This window comes from Vipera ursinii, assembly GCF_947247035.1.
Source record: "Vipera ursinii genome assembly, chromosome: Z".
NCBI lineage: Eukaryota > Metazoa > Chordata > Lepidosauria > Squamata > Viperidae > Vipera > Vipera ursinii.
This window is the reverse complement of record NC_139517.1, coordinates 71,677,766-71,690,099: the sequence shown is the minus strand read 5'-3', so window position 1 is coordinate 71,690,099 and position 12,334 is coordinate 71,677,766. Positions and strand designations below refer to the sequence as shown.

General features: G+C 38.7%; 1 protein-coding gene across 1 annotated transcript in view; it reads right to left on the bottom strand.

Moving 5' to 3' along the window:
• Nucleotides 1-5,226: 5,226 nt before the first annotated feature.
• Nucleotides 5,227-12,334, bottom strand: part of PDE1C (phosphodiesterase 1C) — a gene marked incomplete at both ends in the record, with an annotated part of 303,957 nt that continues 296,849 nt past the window's right edge. Inside the window, 2 exons of the mRNA XM_083379005.1 lie at nt 5,227-5,399; nt 7,836-7,846. Coding sequence (XP_083235131.1) covers nt 5,227-5,399; nt 7,836-7,846 — 184 coding nt within the window. The remainder of the gene's footprint in view (nt 5,400-7,835; nt 7,847-12,334) is intronic.

Here is a 12,334-nt window from a genome sequence, read left to right as displayed (position 1 = left end):
CTTGGTGGAGCAGTGGGCTAATGCCTCCTTAAGTAACACCAGCTGCCTGCAATTAGTGCAGGTTCGCATCCCACCAGGCTCAAGGTTGACTCAGCCTTCCATCCTTCCGAGGTAGGTAAAATGAGGACCCAGATTGTTGGGGGCAATAAGCTGACTTTGTAATAATGCCACTTGTGGGGGGGGGCGAAAGCCCTAATAAGCAGGCATATACATAGAATGAAGGCTATTGCTAAGCACATTGGTTTGTGCTTAAATTGTAAGCCGCCCTGAGTCTTCGGAGAAGGGCGGGATATAAATGGGATTAAAATAAATAAATAAATAAGCTGTGCCCAGAGTTTCTAATTCACTGAACCTCAACTTTCATATAAATACTTGGGAGTCTGATACATCCAAAGGAACTAGAAGATTGATCTTTATGAAGATGCCTATCTGTTTTTGTGTCATTTCTTGCCTGTTTTATAAGGGATATGAATGGATGAAAGCTTTAGATCAATTGTCACAGATCTCATTTATCATCTTGGATTTGGAAGTAACTTAAGAGATGAGAATTTCACAAAGCATAACCTCCTTGGAATTAAATGAGAGCGATATCTCTATTGACTATTTATACTGAAGTTTACAGACTACTACCAATGGCAAAGCAAGTCCATAGCTGTTAATGTTAAACATGTATTGCAGTTAAAGGATGATGTTTGTCTGTTAGCTTCATTTGTACAAATGATTTGCTTGCATTTTTCCTCATTAGCAAATTAGGATGTAATGCAACCTTATGCAATCCATTTTCACAAATTTCATATTAGAAAATGCTGTGCCATCTGTAAAGGAGCTTTCTAGAAGTAAACTGTCTGTAGTGTACATATGCTATGTAATGTACTAAAATGCTAGAATATAAATTGTCTGAGTAGATAATTCTTCAGATGTGCTTTTCTAATTAACAGGTGTTCTTCACTTTATTTGCTTTTTAGCTCAGTGCCATAACTTATCCAAGTTAAATATACACTATTATACATGTCCTATATCAATGTACTATGCCTCTTTGATTGCCTTTCTTGTATAATATATTACCTGAAATGTGGCAATACTATGGCTTTATCTATGATTATTCAAGGTATATAGGAGAATCTAAGCACTGCAAATTCAAATATTTTTTTTAAAAATCCATCTTCTGTTTCAGAAGCTATTTAATGCTATTTGGTTTCCTATGTGTTGACTAAATTATTGCCAGTCTTCTTAATGTCATAAGAAATCCCTTTCCCACTCATTGTAAACATCCCTGTGTCTGAAACCAAGTTAAAAGTCAAATACAAAAGTTATTGTATACCTCCAAAAAGGCATATGGTGAAATAAAAAACAGGCAACACACATTTCAGAGGCACCCTCTTTCCTGTCTTCCCATTGGATATGTATTTTTAACATGATAATTTATTTCTGGGAAATACAGGACACTTATACTAATTAAGTTACTGATTTTTGCAGTACAGTTGTCACCCTTGTCAACCAACTGAATAGAGACTATTATCATTAAAATGGGAAAAGCATGTTTATGTTTGATTTTAAAAAAGGAGAAAGGGGGAAGAAAAGTAGGACCAGAATCTATATGGCATAATAAAAGATAGTATGAATGTGTTGTGAAAAGATCTTAATTTGACCAATTTTAGTCTTTGAACTCTAGATGATCTCCTATAAATAATTTCTTGAGTTAATTTACAGAGCTTTAAATTCCTGTTAATCCATGTTTCTTCTTTATGCAAATAAAGCAAATCTGGAACTTATTTCCTCTGTTATACTCTAGCAAAAAGTCTGTTGTTTTCCTGTCTTTCTTGGTTTCTCATCTTCAATATGTTATTTTTTTAAAAAAAAGAACAAAGGAAGCCATAGCTCCTAACCAACATACACATAATGCAATGACTGTATTTATATTATTCCTGAAAATGCTGTTGTACCTGGTTCTATCTGACAAGAATAACACGTAACTTAATAAATGTATTGAATTAATAGTCTTTTTGGATATTGTTTCTTGGGCACAGGTTAAAATGGACAGATGCTACATGTTGAAACAATACTAATCTAATTGGTTAGATTTTTCTTTGGTTTTTTATTGTATTTCCTGTTTGCTATTTTTCAAACTGAATCACTTCATTCAGAGAGGAGGAGGGGGAGGGGGAGGAGGACAAAGTGATGGAAATAGCAGCATGTCAGTAATTAAGGGTTTGCTCTGTAACTCTATTTTGTTTCACTTTATTTCACTCTGTTGCTTTTGTATAAGTGTATTAACTAGGTTGTCTTTTCTGCCTTTGTTCCTAAATGTGCAGGGCACTCTGACTGCTTGTCTGCCTGCTAGATAGAATGTGTGTGCTCACAGTTTGGTTTTTCCCACACCATCTTCAATTTTCATGAATAAACCTTTGTGTTAAAGTTATAAACCTGCTTCAATAATCCTTCTTCGGGCTAGATTCCAACTCTCTAAAACCTCATACCGTAAAAAACACAAAATTGTTCCAATGATTTTTGGTAACTTAATACAAGCTTTAGTTTTACACATGAACACAGGCAATAAAATATTAAATCGTTAACTTAGATCAAAGAAAAAAATTTTTTTTTACTTTTCACATAAAAAACAAAGCTTGCAAAAAGTTTGAATTTTTTTCAAAAATTTATGATCTTACATAATTTCCAGTTTTATTTTTAAACTCTTGTTAAAAATAATGTTTGATTTCTCCTATTTTTTGTTTCTAGAAAATTAAGATACATGTTCAGGTTCATAACAAGGGATTATTCAATATATAGCATATATTGTGGCTGATAAATGATTCTTAATTACAATGGGTAAAATAAATAGTAAAACAACAAATGATGATAGTATTTACTTCAGTTGAGCACTAGGTGGTAGCACTCTGCTATTCTATCAGATACCCTAACAAAAATAGTTCTCTATTCTAATATAAAGACTTGCTTCCAAAGCCTAAATGTACAAAACTCTATAATCTGGGAGGCTAGTGCTGAATAAATAAATATGTGGTGATAGGAAAATGAGCAGATCTATACATTAAATTCATTTTGAAAGAATAGAATATTTTATTTTATACAAGCATTTATGCAAATAACCTAATGGCACAACCCACACATAGTCAAAATATATTTTCTCTTTGAGTTACAAAATTCTTAGAGCGAACGGCATCCCTCCCTACCATATTCCAAGAATGGCAAGCCTTTGTTTGACCTAAGATGGTAAAGCAATCTGTCAACTACCAAACCAGATAAAGCAGGAAAGCATTTTCAACATATGATTTCTCCAAATACAGTATATGTATGTATACTGCCTATGCATGTGCTGAATTTCAATGCCCAGGTGTTACATGCATTGTAAATCATTAGGCCAATAAAAATGTCCTATCATTTAGCAGAGAGGAGTAGGTACCTCAGGTACAGATAGTTCTCACTTACAACAGTTTGTTTGATAACCGCACTGAAAAAAGTGACTTATGACCATTTCTCACACTTACAACCGTTCCAGCATCCCCTGGTGACATGATCAAAATTCAGATGCTTGGTAACTTACTCATAGTTTTGATGGTTTCAGTGTCCCAGAGCCATGGGATCACCTTTTGTAAACTTCTGACAGCAAAGTCAATGGGAGAGCCAGGTTCACCTAATAACCATGTTACTAACAGAGATGATTATATAACAACTGTGGCAAGAAAGGTCATAAAATGAGGCAAAATTCACTTGACAAATGTGTCACTTATCAATTGAAATTTTGAGCTCAGCTGTGGTCATAGGTTGATGACTACTTGTAGCACAGGGGTGTCAAACTGCCGGCCTGTGGGCCGGATGCATCACACCAAAACCATGCCCACCCCATTGCTGGCAAGGGGAAAAAAGTCACGATATGTCGCGACACGTCATGTGATCTCACGAGTTTGACACCCATGCTGTAGCTGATTTAAAAAGTAGTGAAAGGAAGCCAATAGGCACTTTTACACTGATTAATGCAAAACTTTTATTCTTATGGATGGCTATTTGTATAGGCTGAAATATTTGCTTATCACTCATCTTTTTTCCCCATCCAAATTCAAAACTAAAATTGACATGCAGGAAAAGAGGAGCAAGTGAGATTTACCAATGTTTATGATCAAATAAACTTAAGCAATGATCAAATTAATGGTTTTCTCATTCTATTCAATGCATAGTGTGATTAAATATAATAGTGAGAAAAATGTTATCACAAAAACAATGGCCTAAAGAAAAGGATACTTCACCTTAACCTACATGTGTTGTCTTCTAATTTCTAGGTCAATGTAGTGTAGTGTAAGTGTTATATTATAGTTAAAACAGTAGACTGGGAGTGGGGAGACTGATACTCAAGTCCACACTTAGCCATGGAAATCCACTGAATGACCCTGCCAGCCAATGTACTTCACAGGATTGTTCTTATGGGGATAGAATGCATGGAGCTCTCATGAAAGTCACTGAGCTCTTGGAGGAAAGGTGGGAGATAAATCAGACAAATAAATACCACACACACACACACACACGTCAGAAAGAAAGACAAAGTTAAGTAATGAAATGGAGATGGAATTCAAGAGGAGTTCCATTCTTTTCAAGAAAAATGATATGTGCAAGAATCTGGGAAAACTAGATGTCTGGAAGCTATATATATGGAAACCAGTAGTGGTGTACTGTGAATGTTATGTGTTAGATAGAAGCTTGGCATACAACTTGACTGGGTAACTTGGGTTAGTCACCTTTTCTTATCTCCATGCTGCAATTAAAAAAAACACCAAACTAGCTACCAATTTATGTTGGACCATTATCATCATTATCGTCATCATCATCATCATTATCATCAACATCATTCATCATTCTGTACCGCTTCATGTTTAACCTGCAGTCCCACTCCCAATATCAAAACCTTCCATAAAGTTGAATTCAAATACTCTTGCCAAATAAGTTACACATTGGCTTAGCAGACCATGCCATTCATCTATTAGGAGACAGAAAGCAGAAACACTCAACCTGCATATAGTCATAAAGTACATACAAATTTTCAGTCTTTTATATAGGCATAGGAAAGAATTTTCTGCTGCTGCATCTGAAGCATTTTTATGAATCAGGGAGAACTAAGGAGAATGCTTCCATTATATTTATTTAATTGCATACTTGCTTGTTGGCTGAATAATCTGTATAATTTTCTAAGTGTCCTTCATTTATAAGTAGAAACCGGGCCTATTTCCTATTCCAATGCTCAGAGATATGTTGAATCTTCTTCATTCTGCCCCTCTGGTCAAGCAGTTTGTATTTCACCAAGTAGTCCTCAGTTTTCTTCTGGAAAGGTGGGAAGGTAGTATTTGCAGAGGCAAAATTAGATTTCTTGGACTGATATATTGCAGGTTTGATAACTAGAGCAGAAGATAAAAACAGAAGCAATGGAAATAAATCAGCTGCTGAGTCCCATTAATCCCTATTATACTATTCCTCGGCCACATTGTAGACCATATATGAGAAAGTAAGAACCAGATATTTCCATATATTGGGCAGAAGGAGTAAAATGAGGACAAAAGAGGATACAAATGGAGAAAAGTGCATAACTAGTAGTTATTTATCTTAGAATATTTCTAAATTTCGAAATCTAACCCTTCTTGATGGTTGCACTGAACCCATAAACTGTGCTACAGAAGCACAGATATATATGGATTGACATACAAAAGTAACATAATCTTGATTGTCTTTATCATGAGAGCAGTGAGCACCCACATTAGATCAAGATCTTGGATAGTTATTCTATAAATGTGAAACAAGTCAGGGAGCCATGAAGAGGAATCTGCATTGATTGATCACCTACAGTCTTAAGTCACATTCCCTAAGATATTACACCACTTTGTTTGACTGAGGTACAGCTCTTAGCCCATTTAAAAGTCAACTTTGTTAAATCTCAGACAACTGGCAGGCTGATGAAAGGTCTTTTCTGAGTTAAAGGATTACCCACCCATTTTCAAGTTGGCCTTAAGCATCAGCATAACAACTGGTCTCCCTTATTACCAGGTCCAGTCCTTCTGGGCTGTGTCATGTCAAGTGACATTGTTTGGATTCATTAGTGTACCCATTATGATAGGAAATCATTTCTCCTCTGATTTCACTGCCATCCCAGCTTAACAAGTTACCAGCTAACAGTGAAAATATCCTCTAATCAGTACACAGTAACAGGAATCAGAAAATCCACAATATGACCTATTTTCACTACACTGATATATCTGCTCCTTGTCTCACATCCCTTTTGCGCATTTCTCCAGAAAGATCAGGGCAGAAAGAGCCAAGAGGAAATGGACTGCACATCCAGCTAGGTGTGAGAAAGTGGAAGAACTGATGGTCTGGTTTGGTTAATAACTGACAAGTACAAGGAAAATAATGAAGAAATGCTATGCTGTGTTGCAGATTTGAACATAATGTAGCAACTATCTGCAAATCTTTAATGCATCAGCATAAAGGACAACTAGAAAAGATGCCGTTTATTTAAGAATTGCCAATAGGCCTATGTGGGCCCATCCATGTGCAACAAAACACTTTATGAAGCACTCCATAATATTAGAAATAAGGAAAAAAAATCCCTCTTCTTCTTTACATGAAATAGTAGAGGATAGTTCTTCTGTCTACAACTGTATTAGAAGCCAGGAAATAACTTATGTGAAAAACAGAAAGGAGATAAATCTGAAAGGGGTTTAGGAAATGAAGTGCTAATAAAGAGGACCAAGCCTTGGAGAGAAGCAGCTAGGCTATTTGAGCTGGGCACTGAACTGAAGAGGATTGTGTCCGCAGCTGCCAACATCCCAGAAATACAACTGTAATCACATCCTGGACTGGTTAGATGACATCACTTCCAAGGAAATTCATGGTTTTATAATAAGTACAATACTAAAACTGGAGAGCTTACACTACTTGAGGCTGTCTTGGAGTTGGAAAAAGTTAGTTTTATACTTTCACAACAAATGGTGTCTTAAACACATGAGCTGAAGATAAGACAAGGACAACATCATAAGGAGAAAAAATCTGTTGTCAAAGCTTATGGTTTAGTTCAAATGGGGACAAGGCCACAGGTTGTTCTTAATGTTTCTGATTATAATAAATGATTTTCAAATGATCAGCAGCCATCAGTTCAGAATGTACATTCCCACAATTGGATTTTGTCTATTCCATCTTCCAATAAAAGATCCTCTGGGATGGAGACTCCAACAGAAGCACATTACAGTTTTTCCTGCCAGCTAGTAGAACCAAAGCCATTGGAGAAATGCCTTACTTGCACCTCAGAAATAACATTTAAGGTGAGGAAGAATATCACCCATCCATCCATCCATCCACTGGCAAAAGAAAGAACAGGTGCAGGAATGTTACTTTTTCTTTCTTTCTAGAAACAATGGGGAGAAATTTACTGCCCCACATTCTTGGCAAGAAAGAAGGTAAGTTGAATTAGAATGCTTTTCTTCCAAAAGATCACCCTTGCCAAAAGTGTGATGGCCAAAAGAATTGAGGAAAAAGCATGTTCCAGTCCTGTTCTCTCAGACTTGGAAAGCAGGCAATGGCAAACCTTGTCATGAAAAGTGCAGGGACTTGTTCAGGCAGTCACCAGGAATCAAACCTGACTTGAATCCTTCCCCCTCCCCCAACAAGTGCTTACAATTATTAGGTAAGACTGTAAAAAAGAACTAGTTTTCCTGATTCTCCCTTCCTAATAATTTTGTTTTGTTTTGTTTTTAGTAAAACTGTAGGCCTGGGCTAGTCTTTTTGTTTGTTTGTTTGTTTGTTTGTTTCGCCACCTGAGAAACCTGTGATTTGAGACCTACCTGAGATATTCCTGACAGAAATAATTGCATAACACAGGATAAAAATGTACAAAATAAACAAATAAATAAATATAAAAAACTAGGAATATTAAAGTCTAACATCGTTTGGAGAAGTGTTGGGCACATTTAACAAGATTTTCTTTTTTGTTGTTGTTGTTAGCTGCGAGGTCGTGTCCGACCCATCGCGGCCCTATGGACAACGTTCCTCCAGGCCTTCCTGTCCTCTACCATCTGCTAGAGTCCATTTAAGCTCACGCCTACTGCTTCAGTGATTCCATCCAGCCACCTCATTCTCTGTCGTCCCCTTCTTCTATTGCCTTCAATCTTTCCCAGCATTAGGCTCTTCTCCAGTGAGTCCTTCCTTCTCATTAGGTGGCCAAAGTATTTGAGTTTTAGCTTCAGGATCTGGCCTTCAAAAGAGCAGTCAGGGTTGATCTCCTCTAGGACTGACCGGTTTGATCGCCTTGCAGTCCAAGGGACTCGCAGGAGTCTTCTCCAGCACCATATTTGAAAGGCCTCAATTCTTTGGCGCTCAGCCTTTCTTATGGTCCAGCTTTCACTGCCATACATTGCAACTGGGAAGACCATAGCCTTGACTATACGCACTTTTGTTGGCAAGGTGATGTCTCTGCTTTTTAGTGTGCTGTCTAGATTTGTCATGGCTTTCCTCCCGAGGAGCAAGCGTCTTTTAATTTCTTGGCTACAGTCCCCATCTGCAGTGATCTTGGAGCCCAGAAAAATAAAATCTGTCACTACCTCCATTTCTTCCCCATCTATTTGCCAGGAACTGAGAGCGCCGGATGCCATGATCTTGGTTTTCTTAATGTTAAGTTTCAACCCAAGTTTTGCACTCTCCTTCTTCACACGTAACACAAGGCTCTTTAGTTCTTCTTCACTTTCTGCCATTAGAGTGGTATCATCTGCATATCTTAGGTTGTTGATATTTCTTCCGGCAATATTAATTCCAACTTTTGATTCATCTAGCCCTGCCTTTCTCATGATGTGCTCTTCATATAAGTTAAATAGGCAGGGTGACAGTATACAGCCTTGCCAGACTCCTTTCCCAATTTTGAACCAAGCAGTGGTTCCGTGTCCAGTTCTCACTGTTGCTTCTTGGCCCGCATATAGGTTTCTCAAGAGACAAATAAGATGGTCTGGTACTCCCATCTCTTTAAGAACTTGCCACAGTTTGTTATGATCCACACAATCAAAGGCTTTAGCATAGTCAATGAAGCAAAAGTAGATGTTTTTCTGGAACTCTCTAGCTTTCTCCATGATCCAGCATATGTTGGCAATTTGATCTCTAGTTCCTCTGCCTCTTCGAAATCCTGCCTGCACTTCTGGTAGTTCTCGATCCACATACTGCTGAAGTCTAGCTTGTAGGATTTTAAGTATAACTTTACTAGCATGTAAAATGAGTGCACCCCTTCATGGAATACTGCCTTGTCGTGGCGAAGGGGCTTGCGTAATTCAATGAAGCTATGAGCTATGCCGTGCAGGGCCACCCAAGACGGACAGGTCATAGCAGAGAGTTCTGACAAAACGTGATCCACTGGAGAAGGAAATGGCAACCCACTCCAGTATCTTTGCCATGAAAACCCTATGGACAGTACCAAAAGGCAAAACGATATGACGCTGGAAGATGAGCCCCTCAGGTCGGAAGGCGTCCAATATGCTACTGGGGAAGAGCAGAGGGCTAGTACTAGTAGCACCAGAAAGAATGAAGCGACTGGGCCAAAGCCGAAAGGACGCTCAGCTGTGGATGTGTCTGGTGGTGAAAGGAAAGTCCGATGCTGTAAAGATTTTTTCTCCATAGGAACCTGGAATGTAAGATCCATGAATCAAGGAAAACTGGACGTGGTCAAACAAGAGATGACAAGACTGAACATTGACATCTTAGGTATCAGCGAACTAAAATGGACAGGAATGGGTGAATTTAATTCAGATGACCATCAGGTATACTACTGTGGGCAAGAATCCTTCAGAAGAAATGGAGTAGCCTTCATAGTCAATAAAAGAGTAGGAAAAGCAATACTGGGATACAATCCTCAAAATGACAGAATGATCTCAGTTCGAATCCAAGGCAAACCATTCAATATCACAGTAGTCCAAGTCTATGCCCCAACCACCAGTGCTGAAGAGGATGAAATTGACCAGTTCTATGAAGCACTACAGCACCTTATAGAACTAACACCAAAAAATGATGTTCTCATCATCATGGGGGATTGGAATGCTAAAGTAGGAAGCCAAAAGATAACTGGAATAACAGGCAAGTTTGGCCTTGGAGTGCAAAATGAAGCAGGGCACAGGCTGATAGAATTCTGTCAAGAGAATACGATGGTCATAGCAAACACTCTTTTCCAACAACCCAAGAGACGGCTCTACACATGGACATCACCAGATGGTCAACACAGAAATCAGATTGACTATATGCTCTGCAGCCAAAGATGGAGAAGCTCTATACAGTCAGTAAAAACAAGACCAGGAGCTGACTGTGGCTCAGACCATGAGCTTCTCCTTGCAAAGTTTAGGCTTAAACTGAAGAAAGTAGGGAAAAGCACTAGGCCAGTCAGGTATGAATTAAATCATATCCCTGTTGAATATACAGTAGAGGTGACAAATAGATTTAAGGAATTAGATCTGATAGACAGAGTGCCTGAAGAACTATGGACAGAGGTTCGTGACATTGTACAACAGGTAGCAACCAAAACCATCCCAAAGAAAAAGAAATGCAAGAAAGCAAAATGGCTGTCTGAGGAAGCTTTGCAAATAGCTGAGGAAAGGAGGGAAGCGAAAGGCAAGGGAGAAAAAGAAAGATACACCCAATTGAATGCAGAATTCCAGAGAATAGCTTTAAAGAGATAAGAATGCCTTCTTAAATGAACAGTGCAAAGAAATAGAAGAAAACAATAGAATAGGGAGGACCAGAGATCTTTTCAAGAAAATTGGAGAAATGAAGGGAACGTTTAATGCAAAAATGGGCATGATAAAGGACCAAAATGTCAGGGACCTAACAGAGGCAGAAGAGATTAAGAAGAGGTGGCAAAATTACACAGAAGAACTATACAAGAATGAGCTTAACGTCCCTGATAATCACAATGAGGTGGTCACTGACCTCGAGCCAGACATCCTAGAATGTGAAGTGAAGTGGGCCTTAGAAAAGCTGAGCAACAACAAAGCTAGTGGAGGTGACAGCATTCCAGCTGAGCTATTCAAAATCTTAAAAGACAATGCAGTAAAAGTGCTACACTCAATTTGCCAGCAAATTTGGAAAACTCAACAGTGGCCACAGGATTGGAAAAGATCAGTTTACATTCCAATTCCTAAGAAAGGCAGTGCCAAAGAATGTTCAAACTATCGCACCATTGCACTCATTTCTCATGCTAGTAAAGTCATGCTTAAAATCCTACAAGCTAGACTTCAGCAGTATGTGGATCGAGAACTACCAGAAGTGCAGGCAGGATTTCGAAGAGGCAGAGGAACTAGAGATCAAATTGCCAACATACGCTGGATCATGGAGAAAGCTAGGGAGTTCCAGAAAAACATCTACTTCTGCTTCATTGACTATGCTAAAGCCTTTGATTGTGTGGATCATAACAAACTGTGGCAAGTTCTTAAAGAGATGGGAGTACCAGACCATCTTATTGGTCTCTTGAGAAACCTATATGCGGGTCAAGAAGCAACAGTGAGAACTGGACACGGAACCACTGATTGGTTCAAAATTGGGAAAGGAGTCCGGCAAGGCTGTATACTGTCGCCCTGCCTATTTAACTTATATGCAGAGCACATCATGAGAAAGGCAGGGCTAGATGAATCAAAAGTTGGAATTAAGATTGCCGGAAGAAATATCAACAACCTAAGATACGCAGATGATACCACTCTAATGGCAGAAAGTGAAGAAGAACTAAAGAGCCTCTTGTTGCAGGTGAAGAAGGAGAGTGCAAAACTTGGGTTGAAACTTAACATTAAGAAAACCAAGATCATGGCATCTGGCCCTCTCAATTCCTGGCAAATAGATGGGGAAGAAATGGAGGTAGTGACAGATTTTATTTTCCTGGACTCCAAGATCACTGCAGATGGGGACTGTAGCCAAGAAATTAAAAGACGCTTGCTCCTGGGGAGGAAAGCCATGGCAAATCTAGACAGCACACTAAAAAGCAGAGACATCACCCTGTCAACAAAAGTGCGTATAGTCAAGGATATGGTCTTTCCAGTTGCAATGTATGGTAGTGAAAGTTGGACCATAAGAAAGGCTGAGCGCCAAAGAATTGAGGCCTTTGAACTGTGGTGCTGGAGAAGACTCCTGCGAGTCCCTTGGACTGCAAGGCGATCAAACCGGTCAGTCCTAGAGGAGATCAATCCTGACTGCTCTTTAGAAGGCCAGATCCTGAAGCTAAAACTCAAGTACTTTGGCCACCTAATGAGAAGGAAGGACTCCCTGGAGAAGAGCCTAATGCTGGGGAAGATAGAGGGCAATAGAAGAAGGGGATGACAGAGAA